Here is a 17,174-nt window from a genome sequence, read left to right as displayed (position 1 = left end):
GAGGAGCGCTGCTCCACACGGACCTGAGTTGGGGGGGTCCCTTTGGTGCACATAGGCTGTCCCCAGCCAGGAAACCCCACACACAGAGAAGCCATTTCCTCAGCCATGTCGCCAGGTGGAGGAGCTCCAGCCAGTGGTTTTTCTGGGGACCAGATTACATCATTTAGGTTGTCCTTATAATTTAGGTTGCTGCCACCATCAACCAGAACAGTGGAGTGAGGGAGTATCATGGAGAGAATGACAACCCACCCCTCCTCTCTACCTTCCTTCTCTGGGCTAGTGGTAGCAGCAACAGGAACAGCAAGAAGGAGGGAGAGCTTATGGAATGCTGTCCTGGCTCCCAAGCCCAGCTATATCCACCATGTGTGCGTGGTTTCGTGCACACACATGTATACATGTGAACCCCTCCCCCCAGTATGTTAGTGGTTGTGTTCTCATGTGAAGAGGATGTCGCAGAGGTAGTGGCTGCTGCAGGGGCCTCCTCTGCGACCCCTCCTTGCACACCGTCATGTCTTTCCATTCTTATATACACATCTCACTAAATTCTCTTTAGCTGGGAGAGGCCCCCACTCCCCAAAAGAAAAACCTACAATTCACCTTCTGCTTGCAGCAGAACAGGGAAGGCAACATCTAGTTTCTCAGTCTGCTCACTGGCAGGTAAGATGACATTTTGAAAAGCTTACCTACAGGGGCACAAACTGGAGCGGGTGACCAGCCATCTTTTGTGCACCTGGCCTTAGCTTGCTGATGTGCAGGAGAGTATCCCTCATCACACGAAAATGAAATCTCTTGCCCCTCTATGTACTTCTTCCACCAATAAGAAGGAAGGAGCCGGCCATGTGGAAATTGTGCATCATTGGCACATATTTCTAAAGGCAAGAAGAGGAACCATGTTATATCATTTGTGAAAGTCTTTTATGGTGACTATAAGCTGATCCTTACTATAGATGCTGTATTATAAGTGACACAGTTTAAAGATTTTGTGCCTGTACCTTTGCAAATTAAAAAATGTGGGAAGAACATAATTGAAAGCAAGAGTTTTGTTCACTCCCCTGCCCCGAAAACAATGGCTTGTAACTTCATTCAGCAAATGACATACACAGACCAGTACCAGCCTTCTTTTGGTGAGAGGAGCAAAGTAGTGGCAGGATGAGCGGGATGGCTGAAGAGGGTGAAGTCAGCACAGAGAAGCAACATGCCCAGGCAGGGCAAGAAGAACTGCAACATGCAGAGGCTCCATTAGCATCTATATAATATAGCACAGAACAATACCATGTCCACCATTTCCCCACTCTTATGAGGGCTTAGATTAGAGCGGCCATTTATGAATGGCCAAAAAAGAGGAAAAGCGTCACCCAAAAAGAGGACAGAAGAGGACCATGATTTGCATACGATCTACACATGCCAATTTGTATGTATAGATGCAACTTTAGAAATAATGATTAACATTTAAATAAAAGATACAGTACATCTCAAAATAAGTATGGGAGACTGTGCCCTAGCGACCAGGAGAAAGTGCATAGGGAGACATTTTTCTCCCTCTGTCAAACTTCTAGAACCCAGAGTCATCCCATGAAGCTGATTGGTGGGAGATTCAGGGAAGATAAAAGGAAGGACATCTTCACACAGCGCATAGGCAAGCTATGGAATTGACTACCACAAGATATACTGATGGCCACCAATTTGGATGACTTTAAAAGGGGATTAGACAAATTCATGGAGGATAAGGGGATCAAGGGCTCAAATCCAAATCTTGTTATTGCAGTCCATGGCCAGGTTGAAAAAGAAAAGTATGCAGGATATATTTATAAAAACATATAGGACAACAATACACACACAGAGAGAGAGAGAGAGAGAGAGAAATATAGAACAGTGTATCATTCATCCTGAGCAAATCAAGACCAGGTTAATTGAGCTCTCAGCTTAACTGCAACAGAAAAAAAAACCTTAGCAACTTTTCCGATAACTACAGGAATTCTGCCAGCTAACAATAAGATACATAAAACAGATTGTCTCTGTAAGGAAATTTAGATAATAAAGGCACAGTCAGTTCTCTCCTAATATCCCAATAGAAACTGCAGTATAATAAAACATACATTACAGTCTCTAAGTCCCCTGAACCACAGGGGCAACAAGCTTGCCATGAAGAATCTAGGAAAGTCTGTTGTGAGCAAATCTGTTCAGCTGGGGCTCGATGGATTTCCTCGATGCCTCCATCTCAGCTTTCATTCGTGAGCTGAGCCATGGGCTCTTTCCCGGAATCTGGGAAATTTCCATTTTATTTTATTTTTCTCTGAAATTGGCAAGTTTTGCCAATTGGAGTTGCAATTGGAATAACTTGTGCAAATTTGGGCCGTAATAAGTGTAATTTGAACTAATTGCAGCTGTAAAGTGCTTGGCTATGTTCAAATTGTGACCATACTTTACGGTTGCAATTTGTGCAAATTACACTAATTATGGCTGAAATTTGTGCAAGTTACACCAATTGCAGCTGTATTTTGTGTAACTTGCCAATTTTAGAGAAAAAAAAGTAAAAGAAGATCCGCAAGCTGGCCGCAATCTCACGGACTGAATCGGGCCAGCTCACAGGTTGGCGAGTCAGAGTCCAGGGAGGCCAAACTGCAGAACGCTTGGTGGATTTCACCCTGCCCCAGCCCCCTACAGATTCTTCCAACGTCCATAGAAGAATCCTTATTGAATATCTTCTCTAGAACGGCACATGGTAGAGCAGTCATACAGGCCTCTGTAAATGCAACCGAAGGCTTATAAACATGAACAGTTTTTAGATAGTGAGCCCCTTTGCTCCCAAATGGGAATTTAATGCCACCAATAGAAGGAAAACAAAACTTAGTTGCCAGGGATATCAAATGTTGCAATTCAGTATTGTACGGTCTTAACAAAAGAACTTATTTTGCCTTTTCCTTGCCCAAAGAAAAAAGCTCAAATGGAGAAATATCTATTTGCATTATTTTACAGCCTTCAACCAGTTATTTCTCTAAGTGTCTTGCCAGATCACAGAACAGTAACAAGAATCATCTTGGTCAAGACAAAATGGAATCCATCTAGACAGAGTAGATGTCTAAACTGTACATGATATGGAGTTTAATCCAGATTCCAAGCAGAACACTGCATTAGTCACACACCTAGGGACCCCAAGAATTGCTCTGAGGAAGATGATGATAATCTGCTTCAACCCTCCCTCTTCCTCTGTTTCACAGCCTCATAGATCTCTCTGCATCTATCTTCTAAACCTCCTTTGTGGTGTTTCTGCACTCCATAGCTGTCCTTACCTCCATCTTTCCTTTGTGTACCCCCCAGTGTTCTCTTTCTCTCCCTCTCTCTCTTTCTCTGGAACTCAATTTCTTCAGGGGGCCCCCAATACATGGAAAAAATTTATGAGAAAATGCTGCCCCATCCTTGCTGTCATGTGCACAAACAGTGCATTCAGCAGTCATGCAAGGCGGGGGGTGGGGGGCTACTTACATACAGACATATATGCAGATGTCTCCTCCACACAAAGGAAAATCAGGAACCCCCACCCCATATACAGGACTTCTGCACATATTATGTACATGTGCAGGGCCCCGTCACACAGCTGCTGAAAATGCAGCTGGCAAAGGGTGTGGCCAGCATGAGTTTGGCCAGGGGGGTGGGGCTACACAGTGTGAAATCACAGCCCTCTTATGTGTCCTTTCAAAACCTGATGGGGTTTGAGTAAAAAAAAACACCCTTTTAATTAATGTCCTTTACCCTGAAGATTTAACACCCTTTTCTCTGCCCTCAACTTTTTCACTATATGTTTTATTTTCTAAAGACTGCCCTTTATATGTATTCAATGCTCAAAATGCCTGCTGGTTTAAGACCGGAGCTTAGGCTATTCCATGTTGGCTCAAGGTCCATGAAACCAGGAAACTAAGTCTGATGCTTTAACAGACATACCCAGTGATCAGTAAGGATATTGTGCAATCTCACAAACTGTGTTTGCTCACAACTTCCCTCCATGGGGAACTTGTTCTTGTTCTTTCAGGCCTAAATTCAGATGGGGAGGAGAGAGTGCCTGGGACCAGCAAAGACACCCCACATTGTCCTGGTCCTGTATTGCCCTATGAAGATTCTGAGCATTACTACATTGCTAGAGGAATGGTCCTGTGAGTTGACCCATGCCTGTCTGTTGTTTTCACCACTAGCTGGCAAGATGGGTTAAACAGTGGGAGATGGGGGACGGAACGTCCTCTGATGCAGTAAGAGGGGAGAGTGGTACTTCTGTGTTTCCAAGCTCCACTGTGATTGATAATGGAGCAAGTGACGAAAACTGACCAGGCAAGTTTTAAAATAATCTTTTTCATAGATTTTAAAGAGGCATTCCATCCTCCCCATCAGAATCCCCAAAAGTCCAAAGGAAACTATTGGTTCATAGAGGTCAAGTTTTAAGCAAGCACAAGTTCTGACATGCAGAACATCATCATGGATCTGAGGCACATCTGTTAAGCCACCATCCTTAGCTTCCAATTGCTTGACTTTGTGGAGCTTGAACCAACATGAAATAGCTTTAACTCTGGTCTTAAATGAGCAGCTTTTGAAATGACTGAATATTATCTGACAATGAGCAACAACCAATCCTAGCTCTCTAAGAGTACCTAAGAGTACCTTACAATACATGTTTTAAACATGTATTTCTCTCATCCACTGTTGTGGTTGTTTTTTTTTTAAGTTAACAACTGGAAATGGATTGGTGAGCAGCAACCCTTAAAAAAGGCCACATCAGTTACTCCTGTTCTTACTGCTTTTTTGCCCCTCTTTCCACAAAACTCGATAAAACTGCCCGGAAGGAGCACATATTTACATTATGCATGATAATTTATGTTCCTGATAACAGAAGAGAATGCAAGGAAAACATTTACTTACTGAAGCATTTTGGTTCTGGATTCCAGCCCGATCTGGTACACTGAACCCGTTCCCTTTCATAGCCACGTGCTGTCAGAAAACCACGATTACATCCATAGTCAACTGTATGTCCGAGTCCTACTGGAACGTGGTTGACTCTCCTCTGTTCATAATAATCATCTAATTTTCCATTTTCTATACGGGGATGGTCACAGCCCACTGATTTGGAAAAGATGAGAGAGAGAGAAATTCAAGACACAATTATTATTTTTAAGGGTACTGCACTCATCAGCTATTTTTCTTAATCCTTCTTGGGGCTGTGCTTGTTTCACTGAGGTTGCGTTGTCAGCCCAAGTGTAGCTGTGGAGAAATATGATCTTTTTCTTTTACATCAGCTGTGATAGGTTACGTGACGATTTACGTAGCCTATCACGGCTGACTTTGGAAATCTAGCCGTGATGTTGTTGTTGTTGTTCAGTCGTTCAGTCGTGTCCGACTCTTCGTGACCCCATGGACCATAGCACGCCAGGCCTTCCTGTCCTGCGCTCTCTCCCGGAGCGTGCTCAAGTTCATATTCATTGCATCCGTGATGCTATCTAGCCATCTCATCCTCTGCCGTCCCCTTCTCCTTTTGCCTTCAGTCTTTCCCAGCATCAGGGTCTTTTCCAGGGAGTTTTCTCTTCGCATTAGGTGGCCAAAATATTGGAGCTTCAGCTTCATTATCTGTCCTTCCAATGAGCACTCAGGGCTGATTTCCTTTAGGATGGACTGATTTGACCTCCTTGCAGTCCAGGGGACTCGTAAGAGTCTTCTCCAGCACCACAGTTCGAAAGCATCAATTCTTCGGCGCTCAGCCTTCCTTATAGTCCAGCTCTCACAGCCATACATTACTACTGGGAAAACCATAGCTTTGATTAGACGGACCTTTGTCGGCAAGGTGATGTCTCTGCTTCTTACTATGCTGTCTAGGTTTGCCATAGCTTTCCTCCCAAGGAGCAAGCGTCTTTTAATTTCATGGCTACAGTCACCGTCTGCGGTGATCTTGGAGCCCAAGAAAGTAAAATCTGTCACTGCTTCCATTTCTTCCCCTTCTATATGCCAGGAAGTGATAGGGCCAGATGACATGATCTTAGTTTTTTTAATGTTGAGTTTCAAACCAGCTTTTGCACTCTCCTCTTTCACCCTCAACAAGAGGCTCTTGAGATCCTCTTCGCTTTCTGCCATTAGGGTGGTATCGTCTGCATATCGGAGGTTGTTGATAATTCTCCCGGCAATCTTAATTCCGACCTCTGATTCATCCAACCCGGCATTTCTCATGATGTACTCTGCATATAAGTTAAATAAGCAGGGTGACAATATGCAGCCTTGTCGTACTCCTTTCCCAATTTTGAACCAATCGGTTGTTCCATGTCTGGTTCTTACTGTTGCTTCTTGACCCTCGTACAGGTTTCTCAGGAGACAGGTAAGGTGGTCTGGTACTCCCATCACTTTAAGAATTTGCCACAGTTTGTTGTGATCCACACAATCAAAGGCTTTAGCGTAGTCAATGAAGCAGAAATAGACGTTTTTCTGGAATTCTCTTGCTTTCTCCATGATGCAGCGAATGTTGGCGATTTGATCTCTAGTTCCTCTGCCTCTTCGAAACCCAGCTTGTACTTCCGGTAGTTCTCGGTTCGCATACTGCTGAAGCCTAGCTTGTAGGATTTTGAGCATCACCTTGCTGGCATGTGAAATGAGCGCAATGGTGCGGTAGTTTGAACACTCTTTGGCGTTGCCCTTCTTTGGAATTGGAATGTAAACTGACCTTTTCCAGTCTTGTGGCCACTGTTGAGTGTTCCAGATTTGTTGGCATATTGAATGCAGCACTTTAACAGCATCATCTTTTAGGATTTTAAATAGCTCGGCTGGAATACTGTCATCTCCGCTAGCTTTATTGTTACTAATGCTTCCTATGGCCCACTTGACTTCACTCTCTAGGATGTCCGGCTCAAGTTCAGTGACCGCACTATCATGGCTATCAGGGACATTCAGATCTTTCCTGTATAGTTCTTCTGTGTATTCTTGCCACCTCTTCTTAATCTCATCTGCTTCTGTTAGGTCCCTGCCTTCTTGGTCCTTTATCATGCCCGTCTTTGCACAAAACGTTCCCTTGAGATCTCCAATTTTCTTGAAGAGATCTCTAGTCTTTCCCATTCTGTTGTTTTCCTCGATTTCTTTGCATTGTTCATTTAAGAAGGCTTTCTTGTCTCTCCTTGCTATTCTCTGGAACTCTGCATTCAGTTGGGTATATCTTCCCCTTTCTCCTTTGCTTTTCGCTTCCCTTCTTTCGTGAGCTACTTGTAAAGCCTCATCAGACAGCCACTTGGCTTTCTTGCATTTCTTTTTCTTTGGGACGGATTTCGTTGCTGCCTCCTGAACAATGTTACGGACCTCCGTCCAGAGTTCCTCAGGCACTCTGTCTATCAGGTCTAATCCCTGAAATCTATTCCTCACCTCCACTGTATATTCATCAGGGATATGATTTAGGTCATACCTGAAAGGTTTAGTGGCTTTCCCTACGTTCTTCAATTTAAGCCGAAATTTTGCAAGAAGCAGCTCATGATCTGAGCCACAGTCAGCTCCAGGTCTTGTTTTTACTGACTGTATGGAGCTTCTCCATCTTTGGCTGCAAAGGACATAATCAATCTGATTTCGATATTGACCATCTGGTGACGTCCATGTGTAGAGTCGCCTCTTGTGCTGTTGGAAAAGAGTGTTTGCTATGATCAGCGTGTTCTCTTGGCAAAACTCTATTAGCTTTTGCCCTGCTTCATTTTGTACACCAAGGCCATGCCTGCCTGTTATCCCGGTGATTTCTTGACTTCCTACTTTAGCATTCCAATCCCCTATGATGAAGAGGACATCTTTTTTTGGTGTTAGTTCTAGAAGGTGTTGTAGGTCTTCATAGAACCGATCAACCTCAGCTTCTTCGGCCTCAGTGGTTGGGGCATAGACTTGAATTACTGTGATGTTGAATGGTTTGCCTTGGATTCGTACTGAGATCATTCTATCATTTTTAAGATTGTACCCCAGTACTGCTTTTCCCACCCTTTTGTTGACTATGAATGCTACTCCATTTCTTCTAAGGGATTCTTGCCCACAATAGTAGATATGATGGTCACCTGAATTAAATTCACCCATGCCTGTCCATTTGAGTTCGCTGATTCCCAAGATGTCGATGTTCAATCTTGCCATCTCATGTTTGACCACTTCCAGCTTACCTTGATTCATTGATCTGACATTCCAGGCTCCTAAACAATATTGTTCTTTACAGCATCGGATTTTCTTTTCACCGCCAGACACATCCACAGCTGAGTGTCCTTTCGGGTTTGGCCCAGCCGCTTCACTCTTTCTGGCGCTACTTGGAAATACCCTCTGCTCTTCCCCAGTAGCATATTGGACACCTTCCGACCTGAGGGGCTCATCTTCCGGCGTCATCTCTTTTAGCCTTGTGATACGTTCCATGGGGTTTTCTTGGCAAGAATACTGGAGTGGGTTCCCATTTCCTTCTCCAGTGGACCACATTTTGTCAGAACTCTCTGCCATGACCTGTCCGTCTTGGGTGGCCCTGCACGGCATAGCTTATGGCTTCACTGAGTTACGCAAGCCCCTTCGCCACAACAAGGCAGTGATCCATGAAGGGGCCGTGATAGCCGTGATAGGCTACGTTAATCGTTATGTAGTCTATCATGGGGGTGGTTGTTTTTTTTTACTTTACTTTTTTTTTTTTGCAATGGCAGTGGCGGCAGCCAGTCGGGAGACCGGCTGCCATCCCCGCCCCCAACGAACCACCGCCGAACCGCCGCCGGGACCCGCCGCCAAGAGAGGGACATTCGGCTACGGTAAGTCCCATCCCGGGGGGGGGGCGGGGGGCGGCGGAGAATTTCCCCACCAATTTCGGGGGGCCGAATGCGTTGGCACTCGGCCCCCCGAAGTTTCGGGGAGAAATTCTCCCCCATCCCTATCGCTGCCTCCTTTGCACAGGAGCACAACACCAACTAGGAGAACAATCCTGATCCCACAGGTTCATTGGCGGAAACATATTTGAATGAGGCTGACGGTACTGGAATGAGGCAGAAAGCGCCCAATGCCACCAGAAGGACCAATCTGCTGCAGAAAGGTTCTGGCAGGGGCGCTGCTCTGCCGGCCATGTTCCATCTATGGGGGAGGGGGGCAGGAGGGAGGAGCACACCTGCACTGAGCCCCAAACCATTTCACAGACACAGACACAAAGACATCAGAAATCTGCGCCACAACAGGGCCTGGTGTAGGTAATTCCCCTGCAGGGGGTCCTGGTGCGCTGGAGGCACCACATGCTAGTTTGGGGTCAGCATTTCCCCCCTCATCTACTACTCTGTGTGCATGAACCCAGGTCCCAGTGGCGCCTCTGAATATAAGCCCACTTGCCCCCCCCCCACATCCCTGTGTGAGGAGGGTGTGTGGAAACCACAGGACCCAAGTTCATACATGCAAGAGTGGATGTGGGAGAAAGATGCTGAACCCAAACTAGTGTACAGTGCCTCCAGCCCACCAGGACCCCTGAACCCTGAAAGCAGATGAGAGAAAAACCAGTGAGAAACTTATAAAATTAAGAACTAGAGTTTGTTTACCGTGACAAGGAAAAGGGGGGAGGAAGCCAAACCAACACTTAAATCATTTATTCAGTCATTTATTCATTATACTCTACACAGAAACATGGAGAGAAGAGACCTGAATAGTACTGTGTTCCAGAAGGTAGGTTATTTCCGAAAACCTGTCAGTCGTGGTATAGTCCAGGACTCAGAAGTAAGCATAGGCCTCACTGATAGACCATTGGTTAGGGAGTCACTGCTGTCTGGTAACTGGAGGAAGGGCGGAATGCTGCTGCTGGTCTTTGCTCAGCCTTCTCAGGACCTCTCTTTTCTGACTCTGCCTTTCCCTCTTCACCGTTGCCTCAGAACCTTCCTTCCCGATCTCTGTCTTCTTATCTCTCACACATGGTCTCCCCAGAATCAATGTTGGGGTTTAAAATGCAATCTTCCGAATAGTACTCACTACTTGAAGGTGAATTTGATTGATGTCTGCTATCTCAGCCGGTCCAGACATCTAGCATTTTAGGCACAGCCTTGCCAAAATGTTATCAAATGCAATTAACAAAAAACCTTTCAGTTTAACATGTTGAGTTAATGGCTTTCCATGTTCACTCAAGCTCCCAAAATGCCTGGAAATTATGGCCATTAAGAGCCACATCTGTCACTGACATGTTCTTTAGGCAATATGCCTGTGATATGGTATCCGATGCCGTTGTTAGTTCAGACTTCAACTCTACCTTGGAGCTGGATGGCTGTCAGTGCCAGAAGTGTCTGTTCGCTGGAATGGACACATGCGGTCTATGTGACTGCAGCTGTCGTGTAACTGGAGCTACCATTCCACATAGCAAGGACCCAACTGGAAACCAATACCATGCACAAAGAATGACAGAGTTGGAAGGGACCTTGAAAGTCATCAAGTCCAACCCCAGGATAAGCCGCAGCTTAGTCATTTCTCCTTATTCCTTCTGTACAAGCTTTGGGTTAGTTTTGTCATCCTGAAACCAAAATCCCATACGGTAAGATAATACTTCCCCATACTGGAGAATGAGCAAAAGAGAGATGAAGCTGGTGAAGCTGGAACTAGCAACAGCATAGGATACCATCCCATATGCATGTTGCCAAAATAACATGTCTGTTAAGGGCATTTTCAATCCTGAATGAGCATGGAAAGCTCTGAACATTACATGTTAAACTGAAACATTTTTTGTTTATTTAATATTCATTTTCACAGCTCTTTTTATAACCCTTGTGAGAACTTTTTGTTTCAGAATGGGTCAAAAATATAAAAATTAAAAAAATTAAAAGCTCTGCAGGAAACAAACCTCTTTTCAAACAGCCTTACAATTCTGGGCATAGTAATCACTTACCTAATAACCTTAAGCAAAGGCACTCAGATGTACGTGTGCATTGACAAGGGTGAGATGAATTCTCCTAATAAGTTCATGTATTAATAATCTCACATCCCTTATGACCCATTTTGATTCCAACTCTAAAATGCTCTTCAAAGAATCTGCTACTATAAGTTTCCAGAAAGCCACAACTTTATAGAGAAAAATGCAACGTCAAATGAATTCCTGCCTCTACCATCCTGATGAAAATAAATGTTTTGATCATGAAACATGCAGTAACCATTTCCTCTGTTACAATTTCCCCTGTTGCTATTTCCCTTCAGAACTTACCATTTTGGGAAGTACAGCCTGTCCACTGAAGAAACAAGACAATAAAGACCAGCCAGCTCTTCATTGTGCTTCCGGTAATCTGGTTCCTCTGAACCACAGAACTGTCTCCCTCAATGCCCTCCAGAGGTCTTCCCTCTTTGGTGTCTCCTCTAATCCACTGTCAGAGCACCTTTGCTGCTTTTCAGTTTGTTATTGTAGGAGAACTTACCGGAATGAGGAGCATGAACTTTAAAACCCAATGGGGAGTGTTTGCAGACGGTTTGTATTCTTTATGTTGCAATGTTGTCAACAATGGCGAAATCAATAGTTCAGCGTTTGGTGTAGTGCTGCCAACCACCACCAAGAAGGAGAAACTACCCCGCCTGCCTGCCACAGCTGCAAAGTTCAGAGCCAGCCCTTTTCACTGCCGATTAACTGGAGTGTGATGTGGAGTCATTGACAGGTGACAGAACAGATTTTGATGACTTGAGCAGCTTTTGCTGCTGATTTCTACAAATCAAATTGGTGTTAAAGGGGCAGGAGCAGGCCACACCGTTCTTCATCTGTCCCCTTAACCATCATACTTGACCTGTTCTTGTCCCATTAAGAGAAACGTACCGTGGAAAAGGCCCAGACAGAAGGCTGAAAAGTTGGTGAGGCTGCTTTGAAAGAAAGCAGACTCCTTTTTTAAAGTCATGGGTTAAAAGGCTAAAGCAATCGTTCAACATTCCTTTAATCCTATTGACTACATTTGACTGAAGTGCTCGTAGCACTTAGTGCGGATGCTAAGTTTCACCTGAAACCCCATTTGGCAAAAGGAATTGAAGAGAAATGCTCAAAGAGCCTGTGGACCAAACTACATGCAGTGCAAGGAGCTGTGATTGGATATCCCCACTTCTTTTTCAAAGATTAAAGACATCTGCAAGAAGCCCCACATCAGCATTTCCGGAGTGCCGGGGTAGGGAGGATTCCCGTCTTTCCTTGTCCAGCCTATTTCCCCAATCAAAATTGAATAGAAAGTGTTCTGAATAGGGATGGGGGAGAAATCCTCCATAGACCCCAATGAGAAATCTGTCACGGGCCCATTGGGGCCCGTGGCAGAACGGAGCACTCACCTCCACCTCAGCATGGAATCCTTCCGGGTCAGATCCGTCGCTGCCTTGATCCTGCGAAGCCGGACGCATCCCTGGCCAATGTCAATACGTCCGACAGCCATTGCTGTGCCGTATCACTGTAAGTTGGACTCCAGACGCAAATGGCGTAGTGGGCTGCATTTACGGCTGCATTTAGGCTAATCTCCCAGCTTTACGGCCGCAAATGGCACCCACTATGCCATTTGCATCCAGAGCGTGACTTACAGTGATACAGCACGGCAATGGCTGCTGACCATATCAACATTCGCCAGTGAAGCGGAGCTGGCAGCCGGCTCCGTAGGGTCAAGGCGGAACGGAGTCGGCCTGGATGGATTCCGGGCAGGAGGAATAGATCGCGTCCCCCCTAGGGATGTCAGAGAATTCTGCGACAGATCTTGGTGAGGCTGAATGCAAGTGCATTCGGCCCCCCGAAATCCATCGTGGAACAAAGCCCCCGCCTCCCCCAACCCACGAAAGTCGGGCGGCATGAAGTCCTCACCCCACAAAAATAGCACGAAACAGAGCACTTACCTGCTTCCGTTGGCACCAACTTGCAAATGGCAGCCGCAGGGTGGCCGCCATGCACCTCCTCTTTCATGCCGTGATAGGCTACGTAAATACATACGTAGCCTATCATGGCTAACGCAGGGATGCCTTTTGTGTCCCTGTGGAGGCCACGATAGGCTACGTAAGTATTTACATAGCCTATCAAGGCAGGCTAAAAAAAAAAACGCATACGCAAATGGCAGCGACTATGGCCGCCGCCAATTGCGTTCCTTATTTTTGGCCATCTTAGTCTACGTAAATATTTAGGTAGACTATTACGGCCAAAATAAATTGGAACGCAAATAGTGTAGCGGGCGCTATTTGCGTTCCCCTTTATTTTTGCCGTAATAGTCTACGTAAATATTTACGTAGACTAAGACGGCCAAAAATAAGGAACGCAAATGGCAGCGGCCGTAGCTGCTGCCATTTGCGTATGCAGGGTTTTTTTTGTTTTTTTTACCCAGAGCCCTTCGCGGCTGGAAATCCGGCTGCAGACGGTTCTGGCCTGGGCCTGGTCGGCTGCTCCTCAGAGCCGCTTTGGAGCACAGCCGGCCGGTCGAGGATTCCGGGGGGAGGGATGGAGCGCCTCCCCCCCCCACCGCGAAGCAGATCCGCGAAACGGTAAGGGACTTTCGTACATCCCTAGTCCCCCCTCTGCGGACCCCCCCCCACAACGGGGTAAGTGATCCACCCATCCCTAGTTCTGAATGTGCCCCACTAAGGGACTGTAATTCTGCCCTGTCTCTGCATCAACAGCAGAAGTCAACAATCTCCTCTCCCCACGATCACATTGTTTCAGAAACGAGATGAGTGATTTCTTCCCGGAATCTGCAATAACCCCTCTTATTTTCTGAGTCAATCTGTCATTCGGAAAACAAGTTCACTGCCTCCTTCTCTGCCTGCAAGGCCACCAAAACATCCTCTCCCCTTCTCCTTCAGAGTTACAGTGGCTGGTTGTGGTGAGAGTAGAGATGGTGCATGGAGAGAGGGAAAGAGGGAGGTCCATCCCTTCCCCATTTCCTCTCTGGTGTCTTTACTAAACTTGGACTTGGATATGAGCTTAAGGGGCTCATAAAGCTTGCCTGAAAGAAGATGTGAGCTTTACAAGTGCCCCCAAGACCTCTCTGGCTCAGGTTAAAATACAAGCCAAGGGAGAACGCCTGGCTTCCCTGCAACCCTCTCCACAGGGCCTTGACAATCTCCAAAGCACCCTGTCAGCCAGTCTCCCAGCACCCTCCCCATTCCCACAAAAGCTGTAATGGTGCGTGGGGAGGATTGAGAAGGAGGTCTGTGCTTTCCCCTCCCTCTCCGGTTAGGCCTTCGCTCTCCAGTAGCACCATCTGATCCCCCTGAAAAAGCCCCCATGCAGCAATTAAGCTTAAAAACAACCTCCAATGGCACCCATGGAGGCCTTTTAAAAGCCTAATTGCTGCATATGGGGGACAGAAGGGAGGCTGTGGGTTGGTCGCAACTAGCCCCATGGATGATAGATTCCCCACCCCATTGTAGTATATAAGGTGACTTCCAAGAAACTAATTTCTGGAAGGCAGCTGCAGAAATATGATTTTGTGAGTCCAGCCAACAGTAGGCTAGAAAACCGAGGATCCAAATTCTGCCAGTGGCTTCAGCTGGAGAGAGTACATGATACGCAGTTCCCACTCTTCGATCTTCATTCACTCATGCCTTTGCCAGTGTGATAGCAGCAGCAGGGCCCACCCAAGGCATGTTGCTGCCTGAGGCAAAGAGCAAGATGGTAGCCCTCTCCATTCCACATAACAGATTGGCAACTGGCTAGCCTGGCAATTGAACTTTACTTCAGCTTTGATAACTTGTTGGCACACCCAGGGGCCAGCAGGCTAGTTCAGCGATGTAGGACAGACATGTGACTGACAGATAACTTCTGTAAACTGCCCAGAACGCTTTGGCTATGGGGTGGTGTAGAAATGTAATAAATAATAATATGTTCTCCGAGAGAGGGGAATGGCTGGAGGGCTCAGGCTGAAAGGCTGGGGGCCTGCTGTCTCCCACCCCCCAGCACCTGCTGCCTGAGGTGGTTGCCTCACTCTGCCTAATGGTAGGGTCTCCCTTAGCATCAGCTTCTGCAGTTGTCCCTGTAATATATGTGTATGTTGATACCGCCAAGGGGTAAAAAGGAGGGTTGTGCAGGGACCCTCCAATCCGACTCGGAAGCCACAAAGCTCGGGCGGATCCGGCTTGGGCGGATCTGGCTTGGGCGGATCCAGGGGGCCTCAGCCCCAAACCTGAAGTGGGTTCCCCCCTAAATACCACAACGCAACCCCCCCAGCTCCTTTCCTGGGCAGCCACCTCCTCCTCTGCTGCTGCCTCCACCACTGCAGCCCGCCACCGCCTCCTGAGGCCTAGACGCATGGCGACTCTTCTTGCATGGAGTCGCCATTTTTAAAATGGCAACTTTCTGGATCTTCCAGGAGGTTGCCATTTTAAAAATGGAAACTCCCTAGAATAAGACCAGTCACTGCATGTTAGGGATGTACGAAAGTGACTTACCTTTCACGGATTATGTTGAAGGTGGGGGGGAGGCGTTCCGTCCCTCCCCCCGGAATCCTGGCCGGGTAAGGAGGCGCTCCGTTCCTCCCCCTGGAATCCTTGAATGGCCAGCTGTGCTCCGCGGCAGCTCTGCGGAGCAGCCGGCCAGGCCAGAGCCGTCCGCAGCCGGATTTCCGGCTGCAGAGGGCTCTGGGTAAAAAAAAAATAAAAAATGTGTACACAAATGGTGGCGGCTACGGCTGCCGCCATTTGCGTTCCTTCTTTTTGGCCGTCTTAATCTACATAAATATTTACTTAGACTAGGATGGCAAAAATAAAGTGGAACGCAAATAGCATAACGGGCGCTATTTGCGTCCCTTTTTGATTCACCGTTTTAGCCTACGTAAATCTTTACGTAGGCTAAAACGGCGAATCAAAAAGGGACGCAAATAGCGCCCGCTACGGTATTTGCGTTCCCTTTATTTTCACCGTCATAGTTTACGTAAAGATTTACGTAGCTTAAGACAGTAAAAAGAAGGAACGCAAATGGCGGCGGCCATAGCTGCCGCCATTTGCGTACGCGGTTTTTTTGTTTTTTAAACCCACCCAACCATGATAGGCTACGTAAAGATTTACATAGCCTTTCACATCTTCTTCTTCTTTTTAAACCTAACCATGATAGTCTATGTAAATCTTTACGTAGCCTATCACGTCTCTCTTTTTTTTTTTACACAAGCCTGGAAACGCCGCCGCAGCCACCACTGCCCGGAAGATCCACCCTAGGTGAGTCTCGTCCCGGGGGAGATCCGCAGGGGGGCAGGGGGGACAGGCCATTCCGCCACAGAGTTCGGGGGGCCGAATACACTGGCAATCGGCCTCACTGAGATCTGTGGCGGAATTCTCTGACATCCCTACTGCATGTCCAGGCCTCAGGAGGTGGCGACGGGCAGTGGTGGGCTGCTCCCACTTTCACCGCCTCTGCTGCCACACCGCTGCCATCTCCTGAGGCCTGGATGCACGTCGACTCTTCTTGCAGGGAGTCACCATTTCCAGGCCTCAGGAGGCGGCAGTGGGCAGTGGCAACAGCATCAGCAGAGGAGGAGGAGGTGGGGGGGCTGGGCCAGGGGCCAAAGCACACCGAGCCCCTTACCCACTTACCATTTTGGGAAGTACAGCCTGTCCATTGAAGAAACGAGACAATAAAGACCAGCCAGCTCTTCATCGTGCTTCTGGTAATCTAGTTCCTCTGAACCACAGAACTGTCTCCCTCAATGCCCTCCAGAGGTCTTCCCTCTTTGGTGTCTCCTCTAATCCACTGTCAGAGCATCTTTCCTGCTTTTCAGTTTGTTATTGTAGGAGAACTTACCGGAATGAGGAGCATGAACTTTAAAACCCAATGGGGAGTGTTTGCAGACGGTTTGTATTCTTTATGTTGCAATGTTGTCAACAATGGCGAAATCAATAGTTCAGCATTTGGTGTAGTGCTGCCAACCACCACCAAGAAGGAGAAGAAACTACCCTGCCTGCCTGCCACAGTTGCGAAATTCAGAGCCAGCCCTTTTCACTGCCGATTAACTGGAGTGTGATGTGGAGTCATTGACAGGTGACAAAGCAGATTTTGATGACTTGAGCAGCTTTTGCTGCTGATTTCTACAAATCAAATTGGTGTTAAAGGGGCAGGAGCAGGCCACACCGTTCTTCATCTGTCCCCTTAACCATCATACTTGACCTGTTCTTGTCCCATTAAGAGAAACGTACCGTGGAAAAGGCCCAGACAGAAGGCTGAAAAGTTGGTGAGGCTGCTTTGAAAGAAAGCAGACTCCTTTTTTAAAGTCATG

At 46.9% G+C, this 17,174-nt stretch overlaps 1 protein-coding gene across 5 annotated transcripts in view; it reads right to left on the bottom strand.

The window, feature by feature from the left end:
* The window catches only part of LOC146347832 (complement factor H-related protein 4-like), a 44,997-nt gene extending 28,297 nt beyond the window's left edge, over positions 1-16,700 (bottom strand). For 2 of the 5 annotated variants that reach the window (XM_084851474.1, XM_084851478.1), the window contains exons 1-3: positions 11,174-11,332; positions 4,906-5,103; positions 684-869 (exon numbers count right to left, since the gene is read on the bottom strand). In XM_084851474.1, coding sequence (XP_084707600.1) covers positions 684-869; positions 4,906-5,103; positions 11,174-11,237 — 448 coding nt within the window. In that variant the 5' untranslated portion in view covers positions 11,238-11,332. Of the gene's footprint in view, positions 1-683; positions 870-4,905; positions 5,104-11,173; positions 11,333-16,494 lie in introns of those variants that run through there. The other 3 variants (XM_084851475.1, XM_084851477.1, XM_084851476.1) reach the window with 3 other exon arrangements.
* Between the last annotated feature and the right edge of the window lie 474 nt (positions 16,701-17,174).

The sequence above is a fragment of the Heloderma suspectum genome, chromosome 4, assembly GCF_057233095.1.
Source record: "Heloderma suspectum isolate Gila_16-S chromosome 4, 16-S_ref, whole genome shotgun sequence".
NCBI lineage: Eukaryota > Metazoa > Chordata > Lepidosauria > Squamata > Helodermatidae > Heloderma > Heloderma suspectum.
This window is presented reverse-complemented; position numbering and strand designations above follow the sequence as displayed.